The 27,424-nt window shown below is 41.6% G+C and overlaps 1 protein-coding gene across 5 annotated transcripts in view; it reads right to left on the reverse strand.

Annotated features, from left to right (window-relative positions):
- Window positions 1-26,159, reverse strand: part of CDK7 (cyclin dependent kinase 7) — a 45,009-nt gene extending 18,850 nt beyond the window's left edge. The window contains exons 1-6 of one of the 5 annotated variants that reach the window (XM_003806788.6): window positions 23,376-26,159; window positions 22,964-23,023; window positions 5,977-6,010; window positions 3,769-3,836; window positions 2,909-2,977; window positions 288-398 (exon numbers count right to left, since the gene is read on the reverse strand). In XM_003806788.6, coding sequence (XP_003806836.1) covers window positions 288-398; window positions 2,909-2,977; window positions 3,769-3,836; window positions 5,977-6,010; window positions 22,964-23,023; window positions 23,376-23,441 — 408 coding nt within the window. In that variant the 5' untranslated portion in view covers window positions 23,442-26,159. Of the gene's footprint in view, window positions 1-287; window positions 399-2,908; window positions 2,978-3,768; window positions 3,837-5,976; window positions 6,011-18,859; window positions 18,953-22,963; window positions 23,024-23,375 lie in introns of those variants that run through there. The other 4 variants (XM_055112329.2, XM_008957436.6, XM_055112331.2 and 1 more) reach the window with 4 other exon arrangements.
- Window positions 26,160-27,424: the final 1,265 nt, after the last annotated feature.

The raw sequence follows: 27,424 nt of genomic DNA on the forward strand, positions 1-27,424 counted from the left end.
CCACTGCACTCCAGCCTGGGTGACAGAGCAAGATTCCATCTCAAAAAAAAAATAAAAATAAAAATGAGGGACTGGATCTCTTCCAGTTCTAAATTTCACAAAGTAATATGGAGTCCTTACAGCACCAACTGCTAGAACAAGTGAAGGGAACAATATATAGGAAAAAGATGGGATAAAACGGTCAGCTATAAATTCATTGTTAAACAATTTACATATTCAGACCACTATGTACCAAATTGGCTATATAAAACTTGACTAGTATAAAGAAGCAATATTAAAAACCTTACCCTATGTAGGATCCAATGTTGATGTAAATATTCTAATCCTTGAAGAGTCATCAACATGTAGGCTTTGATGTGTGATGGTGTCAGCACAAGACTATTATCCTTTATTATAACCTGTAAAGCAAGTATACAATATACAGGTACCCTTTATTATTTCAAATAAACTCTACCACATAAAACAATTTACAGACTTAAAATGTTAAGTATCAATACAGGAGACTCTCAAGAGAGGTTATCTAAGTTTCCTCAGGAAGCCCTGTCAAAATCTCCAGAGTTAGATGGGTAGGGAGAGCATTTCTGGTTTGCAAAGAAAGCAGTGCTTTGTCCTCTACTGCTTTCGCATGAAAGTAGCAAACACCTGTTGTTTCTGCTTGCATCTTCTGACAATAGCAGTTAGTGTTCCTTTGGGAAGCCATCTCTTCTCAGCTTAGTCCACATGGTTAAGGTAGGACTGAGTCAACCTAAGGCCTCCAGAGGTAGGCACATGACCCAGGCATCCCCATTATCACACTGCAGTCTCCTGGCCAAGTGATTGGTTCAGGGATACAAGACAAGTCAATCAACCAGGCCAAGTACTTGTGCTAGAATCAAAGAAAAGAAAGCACTTTCGTTCCTCACGTATTATTAAACTCTACAAACATATACCTAGAAGCATCTGGAACACCATATTGAGAACTGTACACATGAAGAATGCAACAGAGAAGAAAATGGAGCTTAGTTAAAGCGTAAGACTGAGTTTTGATGGCAATATTTATGAGCTGTGCCTAATGTCAGTTTATTCTAGATTTATCAGTTAGGAACTAAAAGTTCCCCTTTTCTTTTTTTAAAATCAGATTTAAGGTAAAGCATACCCTTTTTAGTGTATAGTTCCATGAGTTTTGACAAATGCATCCAGTCATGTAACCACCACTATAATCAAAGCATAGTTCCGTAACCTCCCCAAATTCCCTGAGGCCCCTCTGTACTTACTCCTTTCCTTTACCCCAAAGCCCCCATAACCGCTGATCTGGTTTCTGGTTCCTTTCATTTTGCCTTTTCCAGAATATCATATAAATGAAATGGTTCAATACATAGTCTTTTTAGCCTGGCTTCTTTCACTTAGTATAATGCATTTCAGATTCATCTATGTTGCTGCATTTATCAATAGTGTGTTTCTATTCCTGAGTAGTATTTCAGTTTGTTTGTACAGTTAGAATGAGGGATGTTTGGATTGTTCCAGTTTTGACAATTATTAATAAAGCCAAACATCTGTGTACCAACTGAATTCTGGCATACGTTTTTGTTTCTTTTTTTTTTCTTTTTTCGAGATGGGAGTCTCACTCTGTCACCCAGGATGGAGTGCAGTGGTGCAATCCATAGCCTAGTGGTGAGCCCATAGCCTATTATGATAGGTCCTTCCAGGATCAATACCATTAGTATTGTGATCTATAACAGCATCACTAATATTGTGATCGATACCACTAATCAATAATCTTGTGATCTAGCAATACCACTGCTAGGTATTTATCTAAAAGAAAGAGGCCGGGCACGGTGGCTCACGCTTATAATCCCAGCACTTTGGGAGGCTCAGGCAGGCAGATCGCCAGAGGTCAAGAGTTTGAAACCATCCCGTCCAACATAGTGAAATCCCATCTCTATTTTAGCTGGGCATGGTGATGGGCGCTTGTAATCCCAGCTACTCAGGAGGCTGAGGCACAAGAATTGCTTGAACCTGGGAGGCAGAGGTTGCAGTGAGTTGAGATCGCGCCACTGTACTCCAGCACGGGTAACAAAGCAAGACTCTGTCTCAAAAAAACAAAACAAAAACAAACAAAAAAACTTGGCTTTCAAAAGAATGACATTACTCTGATTATATGGAAATAAGTTTCTTTATTTTTTAATATAATTTGTAAAGTTGAGACAGGATCTATGTGGTCCGGGCTGGTCTTGAACTCCTGGGCTTAAGCAATCCTCTTGCCTTGGCCTCTCAAAGTGCTGAGATTACAGGCGTGAGTCACTGCACTGGCCAGAAATAAATTTTAAATTCTTATAGGTTGCTAGGCATGGTGACTCATGCCTGTAATCCTAGCACTTTGGGAGGCTGAGGCGGGCAGATCACTTGAGGTCAGGAGTTCAAGACCAGCCTGGCCAACATGGTGACACCCCGTCTCTACTTAAAATATAAAATTTAGCCGGGCGTGGTGGCACCTGTAATCCCAGCTACTTGGGAGGCTGAAGTGAGAGAATCACTGGAACCCAGGAAGTGATGGCTGCAGAGAGCCGAGATCACGCCATTGCACTCCAGGCTGGGTGAACAGACTGAGACTCCATCACAAAAAAAAAAAAAGCAAACAAATCTTATAGGTCTAATGCTCATTTCTCCAAAAATGACGTCAACTAGCTATGGGAACTTAGAAGGCAGAAATGCCAATGAAATCCAAATCTTTGTATGTAACACTGGGGATATCACTAAATGATTAGAAGAAAATAACTCGAGATCCTTTTGCCTCAGAGTACATCCAAATTTCAACAAAATTAAGCTTTTTTTATTTTACTACCAGTATCTTCTTAGGTAGAAAACAAATATTTAGGTTCTTGTTTGATAAACTGGGACAAAGGAATTTCTCCAGGAATCTTAATCTTACCTCTAGATCAGTTTCCATAAAATCAAAGACAAGGCTAATATTAGATTTATGTCCAAAAGCATCAAGGAGCTGCAAAGTTAAAAAATTAAAATGTGATTCACTATTTAATACCTGACAGTATCATAGCAACTGAGGCAATTTTTAAAAATTTAAAAAGCATTTAAACTGTTGGTAATTCCCTATAAAGCTTAAATCATTTGATTAAATTTGACATTTGTCCTTTTTTGGACAGTACTAAAGGAATTAGTATTTTGAAGCATAAAAATATTAAATTTTACTTAAAAAAAATACCCAACCTCTTTCCCCAAATATTTGGAGTTAGAATTAAGAAATTAACCAATGAAAACCTCATTCCAGTCTCCAACTCAAAAGAAAAGTCCCAAATGTGATTCTTAAGAAATCCTCTAAATAACAGCAGCTATCACTGAATGAATGAATACATTTTCTATGGTAGGCACTATTCCAGATACTTTACATCTACTCAATTGGCTAGTCTCACAACTTCCCTATGAGGCAGGGACTCTGGGGAGTTGTGAGTGAACACACTCAAGGTCTCACACAGGCAGAAAGAAAGGTTTTGAATTCAGGTTGACACTCTCAGCCACTACATGCTAGAGCTCCCTAGACTTCAAAATTATTTCCGACAAAATTAGCCTACATGTCAATATTTCATTTATTTAATCAGTGGTATAGTTTTGAAGACAATGCCTACCAAAACAACTGGGATAGAAAATGTATTTCCTTTAAGCTTCTACAAGGCTCATCTAGAACAAGTCATCTTGCTGAGCCTTTAATCAACATCCATTATATCAAGAAAAGGCAGAGTCCCAAATCCCAGTAACAGTTTTGATCATACTCACACCAATTATATTTGGATGACTTAGCTCCTGTAATAATTTTATCTCTCTTAAGGCGGTTCTATTTATACCTATATAAAAAGGCAAAGCAAGAAGTGAATAATTCTGAAATCTCAAACCTTACAAACACTTCTTTTTTTTTTTTTTTTTTGAGATGGAGTCGCTCTGTCGCCCAGGCTAGAGTGTAGTGGCGTGATCTCGGCTCACTGCAACCTCCGCTTCCCGGGTTCAAGCAACTCTCCTGCCTCAGCCTCCAGAGTAGCAGGGATTACAGGCACGCGCCACCACGCCCGGCTAATTTTTGTATTTTTAGTAAAGACGGGGTTTCACCATGTTGGTCAGGCTGGTCTCGAACTCCTGACCTCGTGATCCACCCGCTTTGGCCTCCTGAAGTGCTGGGATTACAGGCGTGAGCCACCACACCCAGCCACAAACACATATTTTTAAAGAAAGGTTAGTAATCTCAGAAAATAGTGAACATTACACACAAAAATAAGGGCTACTTTGACAATTTTTATGTCAAATCTGTTGTTCTTTTACATTGCTTTATTTTTATTTATTTATTTTTTTTGAGATGGGGTTTCACCCTGTCAGCCAGGTTGGAGTGCAGTGGCATGATCTCGGCTCACAGCAGCCTCCACCTCCCAGACTCAAGTAATTTTCCCACCTCAGCCTCCCGAGTAGCTGGGACCACAGGTGTGCACACCTCCACGCCTGGCTAATTTTTTGTATTTTCGTTAGAGACGGGGTTTTGCCATATTGGCCAGGCTGGTTTCGAACTCCTGAGCTCAGGCGATCTACCCACCTCACCCTCCCAAAGTGCTGGGGTTACAGGCGTAAGCCATGGCACCAGGCCTACATTGCTTTACTTTTAAAATAGCTTAACAAAGACTACAACAAATGGTGAAAAATATTTCACCTTATCTATACCAGGATCTGAACACCACTACTAGACTAACAACATATATAAGTGTGCAGCATATAGGTGATAAGCTTCCCTACTCTTGCCCTACAAATATTAGTGGCATATTGTTTGTGCTAAAAGCAAACTAGTGATAAGATAGTATATTTTCCAATACAAATGACAGATTTCAAAATTAAAAATTAGATACAGGCCAGGCGCAGTGGCTCGTAATCCCAGCACTTTGGGAGGCCTAGGTGGGCAGATCACTTGAGGCCAGGAGATCGAGACCAGCCTGGCCAACGTGGCAAAACCCCATCTCTACTAAAAATACAAAAAATTGGCTGGGCATGGTGATGTGCACCTGTAATCCTAGCTACTCAGGAAGCTGAGGCAGGAGAATCGCTTGAACCCGGGAGGTAGAGGTTGCGGTGAGCCGAGATCACGATACTGCACTCCAGCCTGGGCAACAGAGCATGACTCTGTCTCAAAAAAAATGAACAAAATAAAAATAAGATATAGTATTGGCACTTACACAGACAATGGGTCTCTTTTGTAAGAGCTATTATATGATGACTCCTAATAAATAAGACTTTGGAAGAAAGTTTAATGAAATAATTTCCTCATGTATCTATTCCATAGTAAGCTTTATGTACTTTCATGAAAATGTATCCTGAATTTTCAAAGTAATTAGAAACTCAGAAACAGAAAAAACAATGGCTTGTAACACCTAAAACAGTAATGAAGACAGAAAGACAAACTAATTAAGCTTGCTGCCTTCCATTTATGTGGGTGATTTGGAATGTTTCTCTGAATATCCAGTAGGTAAAAATCACCAAATACTCCTTCTCTATGCTGAGTCTATCTTTACTCTTCGGGGACCCTGCAGTAACTCTATCCAGAACCATTACTAACTTATTAATTCATACTTTGCTCGTTTCTTCAGTGAGAATGAAAACTTTATGCTGGGCATGGTGGCTCAAGCCTGTAATCCCAGCACTTTGGGAGGCCGAGGTGGGAGGACAGCTTGAGGCCAGGAGTTTGAGAGAAGCCTGAGCAACACAGCCAGACCTCATCTCTACAAAAAATAAAACATTAACCACAAGTGGTGGCACATGTTTACAGCCCTAGCTACTCAAGAGGCTGAGGTGGGAGAACTGCTTGAGTACATAAGTCTGAGGCTGCAGTGAGCTACGATTGTGTCTCTGTACTCCAGCCTGGGTGACAGAGCAAGACCCTGTCTTTTTTTTTTAAAAAAAAAAAAAAAGGAGAAAACTTTTCCTATCTGTCAGATTACATGAAATACTTACCATCTTTAGCTTCTGATCTATGTCCAAGTTTGATCTGGTAGAAACGGAAAAAAACCCAAATATATTAAAAATGTGTTAAATTATTTAGAATCAATGAATAATGTGTAAATACTTCAAATACTTCGCCACAGAAAAAAAACAATTAGCAACCGATATGTACCTACTAGGCAAAAAGAGAGTAGGAATCATGATCAGAAAGATAAAATTAACAATATAAGAGAGAATCAAATACCTACCCTTGTCCCTTACGTTTCTGAACTACACATTCAAATAATAAAATTAAGAAAAATCTATTTTACCTTTTCAAGGTTCAATGTGGACCAAATAACTAAGGGTATCCTGATTAAAAATAAATACGTAACTTCAAATTAGGCTACTTGGGAGGAAAGATACAGAAAATATCATGCTGTATAGTTGGTAATAAGCCCAATAATATGCTCTTAGACACCACATTTTTCAAAAAGCAAAATTACAAATTGTGATGGTTAAAATGTTGTTACTCTGAATAAACATAACAAATTACATTAACAGGTTTAGTCTTACACAAAATAAATTACCTGGGTAAAGAACATTCTCTCACTGCTTTTTAGAAAACTGTCAGTAATCAAGAAAAGACTGGCGGGGTGTAGTGGCTCACACTTGTAAATTCCAACACTTTGACAGGCCAAGGTGGGAGGATCGCTTGATCCCAGGAGTTTAAGACCAGCCTGGGCAACATAGCAAGACCTTGTGTCTACTAAACATTTTTTAAAATTAGCCAGGAGTGGTGGCACGTGCCTACAGTCCCAAGTACTCAGGAGGCTGAAGCAGGAGGATTGCTTGAGCCCAGGCTACAGTGAGCCATGATCACACTGCTGTACTCCAGCCTAGGCAACAGAGAGAGACTGTCTCAAACAAACAAACAAACAAAAACACAAGTGGCTCATGCCTGCAATCCCAGTATTTTGGGAGGTCTGGGTAGGAGGATCGCTTGAGTACAGGAGTTAAAGATCAGTCTGGGCAACATAGCAAGACCCTGTCTCTACAAAAAATGTAAAAAGTTACTGGGGCATTGGCTGGGTGCAGCGGCTCATGCCTGTAATCCCAGCACTTTGGGAGGCCGAGGCAGGTGGATCACGAGGTCAGGAGTTCAAGACCAGCCTGGACAATATGGTGAAACCCCGTCTCTATTAAAAAAACACAGAAATTAGCCAGGCATGGTGGCACACGCCTGTAGTCCCAGCTACTTGGGAGGCTGAGGCAGAAGAATCGCTTGAACCCAGGAGGCGGAGCTTGCAGTGAGCTGAGATCGTGCCACTGCACTCCAGCCTGGGTGACAGAGCGAGACTCTGTCTCGAAAAAAAAAAAAAAAAAAAGTTACCGGGGCATGGTTGCATGTGCCTGTAGTTCCATCTACTTGGAAGGCTGAAGTGGGAGGATTGCTTGAGCCCAGGAGTTCGAGGCTGCAGTGAGCTATGATTGCACCACTGCATTCCAGCCTGGGCAACAGAACAGGCGATTCTACTTCTAACAAACAAAAAAACCCACAGAATTTCTTAAAGTAGACCATTTAGGATTCATGATTTGCTCACTATAGAGCCCCTGGGCCCTGAATAATCAGCAGTGGTAACCAGGGCCTCACCATGGGCCTCAGGTGAAACTCCGAGACATATTGGCTTCAGGTATGACACAGCACATTCACAGCTGTAGTGGCTACCAGGAGAGACTCCTGTTTGAGAAAATGAGAGGGAATAGTAAAGGAGATTCTGTCTTGCAGCTTAGGGACCAGCTTGGTTGCCCTGGGGAAGAGCACCAGGTGGGCTACTAGGGTCCATGAATCCAGGCCTTGGCTCTTGGATGGCATTTCTGGACCTACCCCTGGAACAGAGGGGAACCCACTACCCTGAAGATGAGTCCCAGGCCTGGCAGCATCCAGCATAAGCTGACTGAGGAGCCCTGGGCCTTAAGTGAACACTGGTGGTACCCTGGCAATAATCCCCTCTTCATGGGCCTGTGGTGCTGATGGACACAGGAGCAACTCCTCTGCCTGAAGAAAGGGGAAGAAAGAATGGTAATACAGAGTCTGGTAATACAGAGAATTCTGGACCTTATCCAAGACCACCAAGATGGTACCTCTATGAGTCTAGAAGAACTACAGCATTACTGGGTTCGGGGTACCCCCTAATGCAGATACGATTACAGTGACCAAAGACATAGACTGCAACACTCTATTCCCTTTGAATACTTGGAATACCTTCCAATAAGAATGGTACAAACAAGTCCAGACTGTGAAGACTATAATAAATACCTGACTCTTCAATGTACAGATGGCAGTGAACACTCACAAGCATTAAGGCCATCCAGGAAAACATACCCTCACCAAATGAACTAAATTAGGCACTAAGGGTCAATCCTGCAGAGAAAGATATGTGACCTTTTAGTCAGAGAATTCGAAATAGCTGTTTTCAGAAAACTCAAAGAAATTCAAGATAACACAGAGAAGGAATTCAGAATCCTATCAGGTAAATTCAACAAATACTTGAAAGAATTAAAAAGAATTAAGCAGAAATTCTGGAGTGGAAAGATGCAAGTGACATACTCAAGAATGCATCAGTCTTTGTTTTTTGGAGACGGAGTTTTGCTCTTATTGCCCAGGCTGGAGTGCAATGGCACAATCTCAGCTCACTGCAACCTCTGCCTCCTGGGTTCAAGCAATTCTTCTGCCTTAGCCTCCCAGGTAGCTGGAATTATAGGCATGAACCACCATGCCCAGCTAATTTTGTATTTTTAGTAGAGATGAGGCTTCACCATGTTGGTCAGGCTGGTCTCGAACTCCTGACCTAAATGATCCACCCACCGTGGCCTCCCAAAGTGCTGGGATTACTAGTGTCAGCCACCATACCCAAACTTTTTTCCCTTTTTTGAAACAGAGTCTTGCTCTGTCACTCTGTCACCCAAGCTGGAGTGCAGTGGTGCAATCTCGGCTCACTGCAACCTCCGCCTCCCAGGCTAAAGCCATCCTCTCCACTCAGACCCCCCCAAGAAGCTGGGACCACAGGCACAAACCACCATGTCAAGCTAATTTTTCTATATTCTGTAGAGATGGGGTTTCACCATGTCTCCCAGGCTGGTCTCAAACTCCTGAGCTCAAGTGATCCACCCACCTTGGCCTCCCAAAGTGCTGGGATTACAGGCATGAGCCACTGTGTCCAGCCGCATCAGCCTTTTGATAGCAGAATTGATAAAGCAGAAGGCAGAATTAATGAGCTTGAAGACAGGCTATTTGAAAACAGAGGAGACAAAAGAAAAAAAATAAAGAAATGAGACGTGCCTACAAGATCTAGAAGACAGGCTCAAAAGGGCAAATCTAAGTGTTTTGGGCCTTAAAAAGGAGGTAGAGAGAGAGAGGCAAAGAAGAAAGTTAATTCAAAGGGATAATGGGAAACTTCCCAAATGCAGAAATAGGTACCAATATTCAAGTACAAGAAAGTTATGGAACACTGGGACCTGGGGACGGTGGCTCACGCCGGTAATCCCAGCTACTCAGGAGGCTAAGGCAGGAGAATCACTTGAACCCAGGAGGCAGAGGTTGCAGTGAGCCAAGACTGTGCCACTGCACTCCAGCCTGGGCAAGAAAAACAAGACTCCGTCTCCAAAAAAAAAAAAAAAAGAAAAGAAGGTTATAGAATACCAAGCAGGTTTAACTCAAAGAAGACTACCTCAACACATTTAATAATCAAACTCTAAAAGTCAAGGAATAAGAAAGGATCCTAGGCCAGGCACTGTGGCTCACACCTGTAATTCCAGCACTTTGGGAGGCCGAGGAGGGTGGGTCACCTGAGGTAGGGAATTCAAGACCAGCCTGACCAACATGGAGAAACCCCGTCTCTACTAAAAATACAAAATTAGCTGGGCGTGGTGGCACATGACTGTAATCCCAGCTACTTGGGAAGGCTGAGGCAGGAGAATCGCTTGAACCCGGGAGGAGGAGGTTGCGGTGAGCCAAGGACATGCCATTGCACTCCACACTCCAGCCTGGGAAACAAGAATGAAACTCCATCTCAAAAAGAAAAAAAAGAAAAGAAAAAGAAAGGATCCTAAAAGCAGCAAGAAGAAAAAAGAAACCAGTAACATATAATGGAGCCCCCAATATGTCTGGCAGCAGACTTTTCAGTAGAAACTTTACAGGACAGGAGAGACTGGCATGATATAAAGTGCTGAAGGAAAATAACTTTTAACCTAGAATAGTATATTCAGCAAAAATATCCTTCAAACAGGAAGGAGAAATAAAGACTTTCCCAGACAAACAAAAGCTGAGAGATTTTATAAACACCAGGCCTGTCCTACAAGAAATGCTAAAGGGAGTTCTTCAATCAGAAAGAAAAGACGTTAATGAGCAATATGAAATCATCTGAAGGTACAAAACTCACTGGTAATAGTAAGTACACAGAAAAACACATAATATTATAACACTGTAATTGTGGTATGTAAACTACTCATATCCAGCAGAAAGATAAAAAATGAACCAATCAAAAACAATAACAATTTTTCAAGACATAGTACAACAAAGTGGGGAGACAAAGTTAAAACGTAGAGTTTTATTAGTTTTCTTTTTGCTTGTTGGTTTGTTTATGTAATCAGTGTTGTCATCAGTTTAAAATAATGGGTTATATTATTTGCAAGCCTCATGTAACCTCGAATCTAAAAACATAACAATAGATACACAAAAAAATAAAAATTAAGAAATTAAAACATACCACCAGAGAAAATCACCTTTACTACAAGGAAGACAGGAAGGAAGGACAGAAGGAAGAAAAGACCACAAAACAACCAGAAAACAAGTAAGAAAATGGCAGGAATAAAAGTTCTTATCAATAATATCACTGAATATAAATAGGCTAAACGCTTCAATCATAAGACACAGAGTGACTGAATGGATAAAAAAAAAAAAAGCCCCAAAGATCTGTTGCCTACAAGAAGCACACTTTAACTATAAAGACACACACAGACTGAAAGACATGGAAAAAAGATATTCACTGCCAATGGAAACCAAAAAAGAACAGGAGTAGTTATATTAAATAAAATAGATTTCAAGCAAAAACTGTAAAATAAGACAAAGTCACTATATAATGATAAAGGCGTCAATTCAGTAAGAGGATATAAAAATTGAAAATATATATGCACCCAACAATGGAGCACTCAGATATATAAAATATTTTTAGCACTAAAGAGGCAGACCCCATACAATAATAGCTGGAGGCTTCAACACCCCCACTTTCACCATTGGACAGATCAATGCAGAAAATCAACAAAGACACATTGGACTTAATCCACACTACAGACCACATGGACCTAATAGATATTTATAGAAAATGTCATCCAATGGCTGTAGATTAAACATTCTTCTCCTCAGCAAATGAATGATTCTCAAGGACAGACCATATGTTAGGCCACAAAACAAGTCTTAAAACATTCCAAAAAACTGAAACCATATCAAGTATCTTTTCTGACCACAATGGGATAAAACCAGAAATCAATAACAAGAGGAATTTTGGAAACTATGTAATACACGAAAATTAACCAATACACTCCTGAATGACCAGTGGGTCAATGGACAGATGAAGAAGAAAACTGAAAAATTTCTTCAAAGAAATTATAATGGAAACACAACATACCAAAAACCTTGGGATACGGGGAAAGCAGTACTCAGAGGGAAGTTTATAGCTGTAACTGCCTACATGAAAAAAAAAACCAAAAACAAAACCTTCAAATAAACAATGATGCATCTTAAAGAACTAGAAAAGCAGGAGCAAACCAATCCCAAAGTTAGAAGAAAATAATAAAAATCAGAGCAGAAATAAATGAAATTGAAACAAAAAAATACAAAAGATCAACAAAATAACAAGTTGGTGTTTTGAAAAGACCATCAAAATTGGACACATGTTCTTCAAGTTGCCCACTTGGATCTCTCCCAAGTGCACTTTCATTTCTTTCCTACTCTTCTAGAGCTTTTTAATAAACTTCTGGCCGGGTGCGGTGGCTCACACCTGTAATCCCAGCACTTTGGAAGGCGGAGGTGGGCAGATCACGAGGTCAGAAGATTGAGACCATCCTGGCCAACATGGTGAAACCCCATCTCTACTAAAAATACAAACATCGGCCGGGCGTGGTGGCATGCGCCTGTAATCCCAGCTACTCAGGAGGCTGAGGCAGGAGAATCACTTGAACCTGGGAGGCGGAGATTGCAGTGAGCCAAGATCGCGCCACTGCACTCCCAGCCTGGCGACAGAGCGAGACTCCATCTCAAAAAATAAACAAACAAACAAACAAACTTCCACTCCTGCTCTAGAAAAAAAAATCTCTCCTGCCACCATAAGAGGTGCCTTGCTTCCCTTTCACCTTTCGCCATGATTAAGTCTGGATTTTTGGTACATGCCAGGCAGAAAATGCCTGCATGACCAGTCCCAATAAAAACCCTGACCACTAAAAAACTTACCCAACCTTTAGACTAAAAGAAAAGGAGAGAAGATGCAAATAAATAAAAACAGATGTGAAAAAAGGGGACACTACAACCAATACCGCAGAAATCCAAAGGATCATTAGTGGCTACTATGAGTTACTATACGCCAAGAAACTGGAAAACCTAGAAGAAACAGATACATTCCTAGACACAAACAACCTACCAAGATTGAACCATGAAAAAACTGAAAACCTAAACAGGCCAGTAACAAGTAATGAGATTGATGCCATAATAAAAAATCTCCCAGCAAAAAGCCCAAGACCTGATGGCTTCAATGCTGAATTTTACCAAACATTTGAAGAAGGGCTAGGCTGGGCACAGTGGCTATCCCAGCACTTTAGGAGGCTGAGGCAGGCCGATCACTTGAGGTCAGGAGTTCGAGACCAGCCTGGGCAATATAGTGAAACCCCATCGCTACTAAAAATATAAAAAGTAGCCAGGCGTGGTGGTGCATGCCTGTAATCCCAGCTACTTGGGAGGCTGAGGCAGGAGAATACTTGAACCCAGGAGGTGGAGGTTGCAATGAGCTGAGATGACGCCACTGCACTCCAGGGCCTGGGTAGGCAATAGAGCGAGGAAAAAAAATTAAAAAAATAAGAGGGTAGGGTAAGGGAGGGGAAGGGGAGGGGGAAGGGAGGGGAAAAGGAGGGAGTACGGGGGAGGGGAGGGGGCTAATACCAATACTACTCAAACTATTCCAAAAAAACAGAGAAGTAAATACTTCCAAACTCATTCTATGGGGCCAGTATTACCCTGATACCAAAATCAGACAAAGACACATCAAAGTAAGAAAACTACAGGCCAATATCCTGATGTACATTCATGTAAAAATCCTCAAAAAATACTAGCAAACTGAATTCAACAATACGTAAAAAGATCATCATGACCAAGTGGGATTTATCCTGGGGATGCAAGGATGGTTCAACATATGCTATAATCAATCAACGTGATACATCATATCAACAAATGAAGGACAGAAACTATATAATCATTTCAATTGATGCTGAAAAAGCATTTGATAAAATCTAACATCCCTTCATGATAAAAACTCTTAAAAAACTGGGTATAGAAGGAACATACCTCAACATAATAAAAGCCATATACTACAGACCCACGGTCAGTATACAGAATGGGGAAAAACTGATTTCCTTTAAGAGCTTGAACACACCAAGAATGCCCACTTTCACCACTGTTATTCAATATAGTACTGGAAGTCCTAGCAAGAGCAAGCAAAGAAGTGAAATTCTTCTTGTTTGTAGACGATATGATCTTTTTTTTTTTTTTTTGAGACGGAGTTTTGCTCTTGTTGCCCAGGCTGGAGTGCAATGGTGTGATCTTGGCTCACCACAACCTCCGCCGCCCAGGTTCAAGCAATTCTCCCGCCTCAGCCTCCGGAGTAGCTGGGATTACAGGCATGCGCCATCAAGCCTGGCTAATTTTTTTTGTACTTTTAGTAGAGACGAGGTTTCTCCATGTTGGTCAGGTGATCCGCCCACCTCGGCCTCCCAAAGTGCTGGTATTACAGGCATGAGCCACCACACCTGGTGACAATATGATCTTATATTTGGGAAAACCTAAAGACTCCACCAAAAAACGACTAGAACTGATAATTCACAAAAGTTGCAGGATACAAAAATCAACATACAAAAATCAGTAGCCCTGCTATATGCCCACAGTGAACAATCTGAAAAAGAAATCAAGAAAGTAATCCCATTCACAACAGCTACAAATAAAATTAAATATCTAGGAATTAACCAAATTAAGTGAAAGATCTCTAAAATAAAAACTACTGAACGGGTACGGTGGCTCATGCCTGTAATCCCCGCATTTTGGGAGGCCAAGGCAGGCGGATCACGAGGTCAGGAGTTCAAGACTAGTCTGGCCAACATAGTGAAACCCCGTCTCTACTAAAAATACAAAAAATTAGCCGGCTGTGGTGGTATGCGCCTGTAATCCCAGGTACTCAGGAAGCTGAGGCAGGAGAATGGTGCAAACCCGGGAGGCAGAGGTTGCAGTGAGCTGAGATCGCACCATTGAACTCCAGCCCAGGCAACAGTGCGAGACTCCATCTCAAAAAAAAAAAAAAAAAAGACAACAACAACTATCATTGGTGAAAGAAATTGAAGACAACACACCAAAAAAATGGAAAGATAATTCATATTCATGGATTGGAAGAATCAATATTGTTAAAATGTCCATACAACCTAAAGCAATCTATAGATTCAATGTAATCTCTATCAATATACCAATGACATTCGTCATGGAAATAGGAAAAACAATCCTAAAATTTGTGTAGAACCACAAAGACCCAGAATAGCCAAAGCTATCCTAAGAAAAAAGAATAAAAGGGAGGAATCACATTACCCGACTTCATACAACAAAGCTATAATAACCAAAACAGCATGATATTGGCATAAAAACAGACACACAGACCAACGGAACAGAATAGAGAACCCAGAAAAAAATCCATACATCTACAGCAAACTCATTTTCAACAATGGTGCCAATAACATACAATGAGGAAAAGACAGTTTCTTCAATAAATGGTGCTGTGCCTTAAGCAGAGGTTAGGTTTGCTGTACAGACTTAAGTTGATGCCTTCTGCATTGATAGTCTCTAGAGATTTAGTCTTTCTAGTCTTTCTTCTCTTCCTGGTGCAGAGGGAGACACCCTGTCAAAGAGATACTCCTTTACAAATGTACACTTCCCTTAAAAAAGGGCAACTTTTCAGAACTACTCCTGTATCTGCAGTTTCTCAGGATAACCAGCTCACAACAATCAACATGCCAAAAAGGCATATTTTTGAAACCACCTTTGCAAAAATTACGACAGTGAGTAAAACGTGATATAGCTGACTCCATCTTTGCTTTTTTTTTGAGACAGAGTTTTTGCTCTTGTTGCCCAGGCTGGAGTGCAAAGGTGCAATCTCAGCTTACTGCAACCTCCGCCTCCTGGGTTCAAGCAATTCTCCTGCCTCAGCCTCCAGAGTAGCTGGAATTACAGGCATGCACCACCACGCCCGGATAATTTTGTATTTTTAGTAGAGACGGGGTTTCTCCATGTTGGTCAGGCTGGTCTCAAACTCCCAACCTCAGGTGATCCGCCTGCCTCCACCTCCCAAAGTGCTGGGATTACAGACATGAGCCACTGCGCCTGGCCCTATCTTTGCTTTTAATCTCACAAGCTCTTTGCTCATTCCTGAGTGTTGGCAATGCTAACTATGGGAGAAATTCAGTTTAGAGTTTAGCTTTAAAACAAAGATGATTAACACTCCTTTCCCAAAATTAACCCACTCCTTGCTCAGAGACTAAAAGCATCTTTGTAAAATTACATGAGGTTAGAATTATTGTTTAGGAGTTATGTAGCCAAAAGTAACAAGAATTTTGCAACCTCCACAATTGCTCCTATAGATAACATCACTATTGTAAAACGTAAAACTGGTGGTTGGGGTATCTTTCAGACCTTGCATTTTGATGGACCAACTGGTGCCACTTGGACCAGGAGCCTGTATGAAGAAACTGACTCAACTGGTTCTGTGACCACTACTTAGGAACTGTGTCAGGGCAAGAAGACAGTTTCAACTCCCTACAATTTTATCCAAGACCCAACCAATCAGCATTCCCCATTCCTTAGCCCACTGCCTACCAAACTATCCTTGAAAAACCCTAGCCTCCTAATTCTCAGGGAGGCAGATTTGAGAATTATCTACTGTATTCCTCACTTGGTTGGCCCTGTGACAATTAAACTCTTTCTTTGTTGCAAACAAAATAAATAAGTGGTGCTGGGAAAACTGGATATCCATATGCAGAAGAATGAAACTAGACCCATATCTCTCATCATATACAAAAATCAAATCAAAATGGATTAAAGACTTAAGTTGAAGACTTCAAACTATGAAACTACTAAAAGAAAACAGTGGAAAACCTCTCCAGGACATTGGACTGGGTAGAGTTCTAGAGTAATACCCCACAAGCACAGGCAACCAATGCAAAAATGGACAAATGGGATCACATCAAGATGCTTCTGCAGAGCAAAGGAAACAACACAGTGAAGAGAAAACCCACAGAATGAGAGAAAATATTTGCAAACTATCCATCTGATAAGAGATTAATATCCAGAATATATAAGAAGCTCAAACAACTCTATATGAAAAAAATCTAATAATCCAATTTAAAAATGGGCAAAAGATCTGAGTAGGTATTTCTCAAAAGAAGACATACAAATGGCAGACAGCATAAGAAAAGGTGCCAACATCACTGAGCATCAGAAAAATTCAAATGAAAACTACAATGAGGGCCGGGCCCGTTGGCTCATGTCTGTAATCCCAGCACTTTGGTAGGCTGAGGCAGGCGGATCACACGGTCAGGAGTTCGAGACCAGCCTGGCCAACAAGGTGAAACCACGTCTCTACTAAAAATACAAAAATTAGCCGGGTGTGGTGATGCAGTGTGCACCTGTAATCCCAGCTACTCAGGAGGCTGAGGCAGGAGAATTGCTTGAACCCGGGAGGCGGAGGTTGCAGTAAACCGAGATTGCGCCACTGCACTCCAGCCTGGGTGACAGAGCAAGACTCCGTCTCAAAAAACAAAAACAAAAACAAAAAAAAAACCTACAATGAGAGAGCATCTCACCTAAGTTTAAATGGCTTTTATCCAAAAGATAAGGATGAATCCTGGTGAGGGATGTGGAGAAAAGGGAACCCTAGGTACACTGTTGGTGGGAATGTAAATTAGTACAACCACTATGGAGGACAGTTAGGAGGTTCCTCAAAAAACTAAAAATAGAACTATCATTTGATCTAGCAATTCCATTGCTATGTATATATGCCAACAGAATCTGTATGTCCAAGAGATATCTGAACTCCCATGTTTATTGCAGCACTATTCAGAATAGCCAAGATTTGGAGGCAATCTATGCGTCCGTCAACAAATGAATGAATAAAGAAAATGTGGTGCATATACACAAAGAGTACCATTCAAAAATAAAAAAGAGGCCAGGTGCGGTGGCTCACACCTGTAATCCCAGCACTTTGGGAGGCCAAGGCAGGCAGATCACTTGAGGTCAGGAGATAGAGACCATCCTGGTCAACATGGAAACCCCGTCTCTACTAAAAATACAAAAAATTAGCTGGGTGTGGTGGCATGTGTCTGTAATCCCAGCTACTTGGGAGGCTGAGGCAGGAGAACTGCTTGAACCTGGGAGGCGGGGGTTGCAGTGAGCCGAGATCGCGCCATTGCACTCCAGCCTGGCGACAGAGGGAGACTCCGCTTCAAAAAAAAAAAAAAAAAAAAAAAAAGGAAGGAGCTAAGAACAGTTGATTTTAAAATTCTTAACATTTTCCACACATAATAAAAAATAGAGTAATTTCATAAAGCCCTCTACTCCATCACCCAGATTCAACAGTGACCAATATTTTGCCACACTTACTTCATTCATCCAGCCTCTCCTTTTTGTTGCCTAAAATATTTTAAAACCCCAGACTTCATGTCATTTCACTCCAACGTACTTAAGCATCTCTAAAATACAGACATTCTTACATAACCATGCCACTTTGACACCTAACAAAATTAACAATAATGCCACAGTAGCATCTAATATCTAGTTGCTATTCAAATTTTCCTGATTCACATTTCCCAACTGTCTCATAGAGTAGCCAAAATGATTTTGAAGAAGAAAAACAAGGTGTATGGAAGTTGACAGATTTTAAGACTTATTAAAGTCACTGTAGTATTTCAACAGCAATGGGAAAAAAAACAAACAAACCCACCACTGGAACAGAATAGTGTGCCCAGAAATTGGACCCAAGTTCCAATACTGGAACTTGGTATTGCAAGGGTATGGGGAATTTGGCATTACAACTCATTGGGAAAAGGACAGACTATTAATAGTACTGGGACAACTGAAGAAAAAATACTCAATCTTAGCCAGGCACAGTGTCTCATGCCTGTAATCCAAGCACTTTGGGAGACTGAGGCAGGAGGATGGCTTGAGGCCAGGAGTTCAAGACCAGCCTGGCCAACATAGAAAGACCCTGTCTCTATTGAAAAAAAAAAAAATACTGGATCCTCATATCATACAACAAAGGAAAAACTTGTTGATGGAATAAAGATCTAAGTATTAAAATCAATATTTTAAAAATTTTAGAAGTACAGAATTCTTTGTAATCCAGAAACAGGAAAGCACATAAAAAGGAAGCCTTTAAAGGTTTCAAAAAAATTAACAAATTCAATCATATTAAAATTTAACTTTCAGTACCTCAAAGATACCATAAATAAACTAAAAGCCTTGCCAAAGACTGGGAAATGATATACGCAATGTGTATTTCTGACAAAGGATCAATATCCAGAATATAAAAGAATTCTGGCTGGTTGCTGTGGCTCACACCTGTAATCCCAGTTCTTTGGGAGGCCGATGCTGGAGGATTGCTTACAGCCAGGAGTTTGACACCAGACTGGACAACAAAGTGAAACCTTGTCTCTATTAAAAAAAATAAAAAGTATGAATAAGTCCAATAAATCAATAGGACAAAAAAAGTACGTAATCCAACAGAAAACAGGAGAAAATCTAAGAAGCCAGTAAGTGTAAGAAAAGATGATGAACTTTACCAGTAATCAGAGAAATGTTAATTGAAACAATAAGTACATACCATTTTCAATCTACGTAATTGACAAATGTTTTAAAGTCTGACAATGCAAATGATGTTGAGAATGTGGTGGGACAGTAAACTGGTCCAATCATTCTGGAGAGCAATTTGACCATATCTGGTAAAGCTGATGGTTGTGATACTCTGAAGCAACAATTCATAATTTGTTTCAATTATAGATACATTCTCTAGAGAAACTCAAACCTGCATACAAGATGACTCACAGATGACTATCCAGAGAAGGAATGTATTAAAGGAAAACATTAAAAAGCAGCCTAAATGTTTATCAACGAGAGTTTGGATAGAAAATTTCAGTGTAGTCATATAATGGAATCTAATAATCAACAAGCATGAATCAACTGGATCTACATGTATCATACGATATAGAGGATTTCGGAAATAATGTTGACTCAGAATAACAAGTTGCAGGCTGGGTGTGGTGGCTCAAGCCTGTAATCTCAGCACTTTGGGAGGCTGAGGTGGGCAGATCAGTTGAGGTCAGCAGTTGAGAGGCTGTGGCAGGAGAACTGCTTGAGCCTGGGGAGGTGGAGGTTGCAGTGAGCCGAGATCACGCCACTGCACTCCAGCCTGTGCGACAGAGTGGGACCCTGTCTCAAAAAAAAAAAAAAAAAAAAAAAGAATAACAAGTTGCATAAGAATATACCAAATATACATATATAGCTTAAAGTATGCAATACTGGCTGAGTACAGGGGCTCACACCTGTAATCTCAGCACTTTGGGAGGCTAAGGTGGAAGGATCACTTGAGCCCAGGAGTTGAAGACCAGCCTAGTCAACATAGTGAGACCCTGTCTCTACAAGAAGAAGAACAAATTTAGTGGGGCACAGTGGCATGCACCTGTACTCCTAGCTGGTTGGGAGGCTGAAGCAGATGGAATGCTTGAGACCAGGAGGTCAAGGCTTCAGTGAGCTATGATTGTACCACTACACTCCAGCCAGGGAAACACACAGCAAGTTGCTGTCTCAAAAAAAAAAAAAAAAAAAAAAAGGAAAAAAAAAGTATGCAATACTATATATTGTTTTGAGATACACAGATTTAAGACACACACTGAAAAATGAGATATAACCCAAAAGGCCATCAATAGGTGATTGGTTAAATAAATTGGGAAACAAATTCCACATAATCTTTTTAAAAGGATGAGATACATCAGTATTTCTAAAGTCCAAGACTCAACAGGTGAATGAGTACAGAGTAACTCATTTATTGATTCCTTCCCTTTTTATAAAATTAAACACATCCTAGCAAATGAACGGGAGTAGAAATTATGAGTGTTGGAATAAGGTCTACAACACCAAATCCTCAATGTTCATAGTAGAAAGTATAGACAACGCCTAAAACTGGGGGAGAAAAAACACCTCAAGAAATAGGCCAGGCATAGTGACTCACACGTGTAATCCCAGCAATTAGGGAGGCCTAGGCAGGACAATCACTTGAGGCCAGGAGACTAGCAGGGGCACCATGCCTGGCTAATTTTTGTATTTTAGTAGAGACAGGGGTTTCGCCATGTTGACCAGGCTGGTCTTGAACTCCTGACCTCAGGTGATCCGCCTGCCTCGAGCTCCCAAAGTGCTGGTATTACAAACATGAGCCACCGCGCCCAGCTGAAAGGCCAATACATTTTTAACAGTGTCTACAAATGTACTAGCCATGGCCCTAGGTACAGTGTGAATGGAATTAAACAGACAATAAACTCATAGATAGGAGGATTTCAAATTTCGACAAATGCCACATCGATGACAGAAATATAGCAAAGCATAGGGAAGGAGGGAGGCATACATGTAGCTGGAATGAACAAAGAAGGCCTCTATGGAGGAGGCATTTGAGTGAAGCCTGGATGATAAGGAATCAGCCATGCCATGTTCTAGATGGAAAATATACCAACCAAGAAGCCAGACCAAATGCAATGATCCTGTGATTCTGGGACTGGAATAAATTTAATTTGTACAGGGACAGAAAAGTCAGTGTGGCTATGATATAGTGAACCAGAGACAGAATTAAAAAGATGACTAGGCCAGGCTTGGTGGCATGTGTCTATAGTCCCAGCTACCTTGGAGGCTGGGGTGGAAGGATTACTTTAGTCCAGGAGTTGGTGGCTGCAGTGAGCTATGGCTGTGCCACTGCACTCCAACACTTCCACCTGGGCGACAGAGTGAGACCTCCTCCTGCCCCGCTACCACAAAAGAAAGAAAGATGAAGAAAGATTCAGTAGAGTTAAGGGTTTTAAAGGGAGTGGCTGTAGTGGTGGATCATAAAACATAAACCAGAAAACACGGACATAAAAAAAGTAAAAAAGTTTAAAAAAAAAAAAAAAAAAAAAAAAGGCCAGGCACAGTGGCTCACACCTGTAATCCCAGCATTTTGGGAGGCCGAAGTGGGTGGATCAACTGAGGTCAGGAGTTCGAGACCAGCCTGGCCGACATGGCGAAACCCTGTCTCTACTAAAAATACAAATATTAGCTGGGTGTGGTGGCAGGTTCCTGTAGTCCCAGCTAATGGAGAGGCTGAGATAGGAGAAGTGCTTGAACCCGGGAGGCAGAGGTTCCAGTGAGCCGAAATCGCACAATTGCACTCCAGCCTGGGCAACAAGCAAAATTCTGTCTCAAAAAAAATAAAAAATAAAATAAAATAAAAATAAAAAATAAAAAAATTATGGCAGGAATAATTGAGAAGAAGTAGTCAGCCAGGTTTTAAATGAATGCAAGACAGTACTTGGAGGCTGGAAGATGACCAAAAAAAGGGGGAATTAATGTTAAATATGGATAACTTCCAAGGAGTTAGGGTTTTTGAAGCAGGAGAAGCAGATTCAAAGTAGCAACAGTAACAAAAGCAACATCAGGACACCTGGATTTAAATCCCAGCTTCAGCAATCACTAGCTGTGTGATCTTGACAAGTCACCTAATCACTCAGTCTCAGGTACCTCAAGTATAAAATAGGGTTGCTTTTAACCACTTTATAGATTGTTTTGAAGGTTAAAAGAAACAATGTAGGTGAACGTGAGTTATGTAATTATGACCCAAATCTTTTTTTTTTTTTTTTTAAGATGGAGTCTCCCTCTGTCACCAGGCTGGAGCACAGTGGCGCCATCTCGGCTCATTACAACCTCCACCTCCCAGGTTCAAGTGATTCTCCTGCCTCAGCCTCCCGAGTAGCTGGGATTACAGACAGGTGCCACCACACCCAGCTAATATTTGTATTTTTAGTAGAGACAGGGTTTCACCATGTTGGCCAGGATGGTCTGGATCTCTTGACCCCAAGTGACCCGCCCACCTCGGCCTCCCAAAGTGCTGGGATTACAGGCGTGAGCCACCGCGGCCGGCCCGACCCAAGTCTTTTGAATGAATATAAGAAGCTACCGAATCCGACCCAGGTCTTTTGAATGAATATAAGAAGCTACTGAACTCATTTTAGACTTCACATCAATGTTGTTAATGCTAGTGAAAGTCTTTCATGGTAAATCCTTACACAGAAAATACAGATACGACACACTGAGTGGATGCAGGTGAGGTATAAACAGTGACCTAGAAAGATCATGGTATCCAATAGTTCTGAGGACCGAAAAGATGGGCAGTACTTGCCCACAACATATGAATTTATGCAGTGAAAATAACATACAGCTTCTTCTTCATTTCAATAGAAATTAAAACGGGTTCAACCCTAGAGTTCCGTTTGGGAACACAAAGCACTAATTAATTATTTTGTCTCTGAAAATGACATGAGTAACTCATTATCAGAGTACGGTCAAGACTAATAAAATGGCTATCAGTCAATTAATAATACAGACATCTTCAAGGAGACTTAAAAACAACATAAAAAGGTAACTCACTTTCTTAATGGCGACAATTTGGTTGGTATTCTTATCTCTGGCCTTGTAAACGGTGGCAAACTAGAAAGAAAAATAGAAATAACATAAGTTTATGGGAGTTTTTGTGTTTGCCTTTTTGCATTTTTACATTTCGCGAAGCAAAGAGCCCAGAGTTCCTGAGCAGACTCGCGGCGGCTGGAAACGTGGCGGGTCAGTCTCCGTCCAGCTCCAGGCTACTCTTCAGCAAGGAGAGGCCCCTCAAGGATTCACCCCCAGGATGTAAAGAATGGGCAGCAAGTGCGTCTGGACGGTTTCCCCCAACGAGAACGAGCAGCCAAGCCAGACCTCTGGCCTCCACGGGAAAACCCGCAAAGGTGGAGGCGGCGCGGGGCTGTCCGCTTGGGGCCCTCCCCGTCCTTCCAGAGAGCCTCACCTGTCCCTCCCCAAGGAAGTCCAGCTTCTCATAACGCTTTGCCCGAGACTTCACGTCCAGAGCCATCCGGCGCCGTAAAGCCCGACTCCAGCCGAAAAGGGCGAGCTCCCAGGACAACACGAATTTAAAGCTACCTTAAAGCCTCCAACACCCACTTCCGTCCACCGGGCTCCGTCGCTTTAGTATCCCCGCCTCACTTCCGTGGTGGGCGGAGGAAGCTGCGCTAGGCCCAGGCGGTTGGCGTTCCCCACCCGTCACGTGACGCCTGTCGGTGCCTGAAGTGGGGCATCTTCAATGGCTGCTGTGTCACTCTGTTGCCGTTTTAACTTGAGTGTTTTCTACATTACCAGGGACTGCTCAGCGTTCTAATTTGGTGTTCCATGTTCGGGGTTTGGTAGGTGTCTGTGAATGTAGAAGGTTTGGCCTTGTACCTGTTCTCGCTTTTTGGTTCTTGCTCGAGCGCGTCCTGTCGCCGTGGTTGCTATGGACGCCAAACCCTGCTATCTCAGATTACTGAGACGAGTGCCAAGTTCTTACGGGCTGGTCAAGAGTATTCTTAGTCCAGTCCCTTTATGAAGAAGCAGGCCCAGGAAAACAAAATCCAACTCAACTGAAACGTGCTGTGGGAATCAGCTTCTAGTCCTCAGTTTTCTACTCGGTAGAATGGAAAAAATAATGAACTACATCACAGGAGATTGTGGGTATTAAATGAAACATGCAGAAAGCTTAGACATTAACTCAATTAATTGAGACAGTGCTCTATTAACTTAGCAGTAATGAGTACCCAACCCCTTGATTATCATAAATTGTCATAACAAACACACTAATTCATTTATTCAAAAACATATTGAGTGCTTTTCCTTTTTCATTTTTCTCTCTCTTAGGATGCTGATATTGAGTGTTATCCATGTGCCAAGCACCATTGTAGAATCTGAGATAGCAGGGAGCAAAGATCCCTACCTTCCAATGGGAGGAGATAAAAAAATAAGTCAAATATGTGTTATGATACATAGGTGATAAGTGCTATAGAGATAATAAAGCAGATAAAGGATAACAAATCAGGGCAGGGGCAGGGTTGGAGGTTTTAAATAGGGTGGTACAAGAAAGTCATCACTGAAAACCCACTGGAGGGATTGGAGCAGACAACTGATATGACCTGACTCGCTTTTAAAAGGTTCACTCTTGCTGTTGGGAGACTATATTATAGATTTTGAGGGACAAGAAAAAGAAAGAAGGCCTATTAGAGAACTATTGCAGTAATCCAGATGGCTCTACTAGTGGATAATTAAAAGTTTCTGAGCCAGAGCAGCTGTCAACATGGAAATGTGCCCCCCTCCCCCTGCCTTGTTTTGTTTGTTTGTTTTTGAGACAGTCTCACTCTGTTGCTCAGGCTGGAGTACGCTGGCCCGATCTGAGCTCACTGCAACCTCTGCCTCCCGGATTCAAGCGATTCTCCTGCCTCAGCTTCCCGATTAGCTGGGATTACTGGCCTGCTCCACCACACCCAGCTAATTTTTGTATTTTTAGTAGAGACGGGGTTTCACCTTGTTGGCCAGGCTAGTCTCAATCTCCTGACCTCAGGTGATCCACCCTCCTCGGCCTCCCAAAGTGCTGGTATTTGTAAGTGTAAGCCACTGCGCCCAGCCTACATTTGATATTTCTAAGAGTTGAAAATCCTAAGTTTCAGAGATATGTTGAAGAAAGTAGCAAAATACCAAGGCCAATAATTTAGTTATTTTTTTTAACTCTGGAATCAGACTGCTTGCATTTGAATAGTGGCCCTATCAGTATTCAGCCACTAGATACAACTAGGGCAAATTACTTACTTTGTTTCCAGTTTCTTCATCCCTAATAGGATCTACTCAAAGGATTGTTCCAAGGCTTAAATGACCTCACACCTGCAAAGCCCTTAGAATAATGTTTGACAGTTAAGTGTTTACTATATGTTAGCCATTATCTTTCAGTCCCTTGTCATTACTTGGGTCTAGGCAAAACTCACACATTGCAGAAAAGACACCATCTCTCTTGAGGCAAGTCATACCTAGTGATGCTGTTGTCATAGTTTCTTCTGACAGGTATCATTGAAATAATAATTTAACCTCACTTGTAGAAATAAGCTAGTGAGCGGCAGGTGCAGTGGCTCACACCTGTAATCCAGCACTTTGGGATGCCGAGGCAGGTGGATCACCTTAAGTCAGGAGTTCCAAACCAGCCTGGCCAACATGGTGAAACCCCATCTCCACTAAAAATACAAAAATTAGTTGGGTGTGGTGGCAGGCACCTGTAATCCCAGCTACTAGGGAGGCTGAGGCAGAAGAATCACTTGAACCTGCGAGGCGGAGGTTGCAGTGAGCAGAGATAGCACCATTGGACTCCAGCTTGGGCAACAAGAGTGAAAACTCCATCAAAAGAAAGAAAGAAGGGAAGAAAGGAAGAAAAGAGAGAGAGAGAAGCTAGTGAGCTAAATTTGATGATGCCGTTGTGAGACTTGAGGTCCCCAAGTGTGCCATGGCGTATGAGTTGATAATCAGTGTATTACAGCGTGCTGCTGACAAGTAAATTCCCATTCTGGGACATTTAAAATAGGATAATGAAGACAGCGTTTAGATGATATTCTGAGACAGTGAGATACTGTATATATAAAATATCATTTGAGCACTTTGAACCAAAAGAAAAAAAAAGAAAATAGCATTACACATTTGCAAAGCATTTTTCAGTTTAAAGCACTTCCATGCATCTGTATTAGCCAGCTTGTAAGATGGCCATGATGATCCTTGCCTTCCGGTATTAATCCTGTTGTGTGGTCTTCTCCCACAATGAAACAGGTTGTTCTGTGTGACCAATAGAATATGGCTGAAGTGTGATTTATGAGGCTAGAACATAAAAGGATGCTGTTGACTGGCATGCTTGGATTATTTGCTCTGGTGAAAGTCAGCCATGTCATGAATTCACTCAGGCAACCATGTGGAGAGAAACTAAGGCCTCTTGCCAACAGCTAGCATCGGCTTGTCAGCTCTGTGAGTGAGCCATCTTGGAGGTGGATCAGCCAGCCTCAGCCAAGCCTTCAGATGACTGTAGCCTCAGTGGCTTCTAATTGCAACCGCATTAGGCACTAAGTCAAAACTGCCCAGTGAAGCTGCTTCTGAATTCCTGACCCAGAGAAACCAGAGAAATTAAGAGTTTAGCCACTTAATTTTGGGGTCATTTGTTACAAAGTAATAGATAATACACTAATTTGATCCTGACTATCCCACTGTGTAGTACTGGAAAGAAAAACGGAAACTTGGACAAATTAAGCAATTGGCTGATTACATATATTTAAGTGCCTAACCTCTAAATGAAAATACAGGCTATTTAACTGTAAGCCTCACCAGAAGTCTATAATACTCTCCTTGGGAGCTCATCCTGTGACAGCAATTCCCACTGGCGTACCTTTTGCCTTACCTATACTCACAAATTCTGTAACAGTGACAGATTTTCTTCATTCTGACTTTCACGGCAGCAGCTGTAGTAAAGATTGCCCTCAGATATACATCCACAGTTCGGTATTAGGATTTCTAACTGTTGGCTCACAGTATTACTCATACCACTCTTCACTACCTGAATCCGAATGTGTTTCTGAAAGCAAAATAATGGTCCTGGGCTTTTTTTTTTTTTGAGACGGAGTTTTTCTCTTATTGTCCAGGCTGGAGAGGCTGGAGTGCAATGGTGCAATCTCAGCTCACCGCAACCTCTAGCTCCCAGGTTCAAGCAATTCTCCTGCCTCAGCCTCCTGAGTAGCTGGGATTACATGCGCCCGCCACCATGCCCAGCTGATTTTTTGTATTTTTAGTAGAGATGGGGTTTCACCATGTTGGCTAGGCTGGTCTTGAACTCCTGATCTCAGGTGATCTGCCCGCCTCGGCCTCCCAAAGTGCTGGGATTACAGACATGAGCCACCACACCCGGCCCGGCCCTGGGCTTTCTTTTGCTAAAGTAATTTTCCCAAATAATTGTTTTTTTTTTTTAGACAGAGTCTTGCTCTGTCGCCTAGGCTGGAGTGCAGTGGT

The sequence above is a fragment of the Pan paniscus genome, chromosome 4 (genome assembly GCF_029289425.2).
Source record: "Pan paniscus chromosome 4, NHGRI_mPanPan1-v2.0_pri, whole genome shotgun sequence".
Classification (NCBI taxonomy): domain Eukaryota; kingdom Metazoa; phylum Chordata; class Mammalia; order Primates; family Hominidae; genus Pan; species Pan paniscus.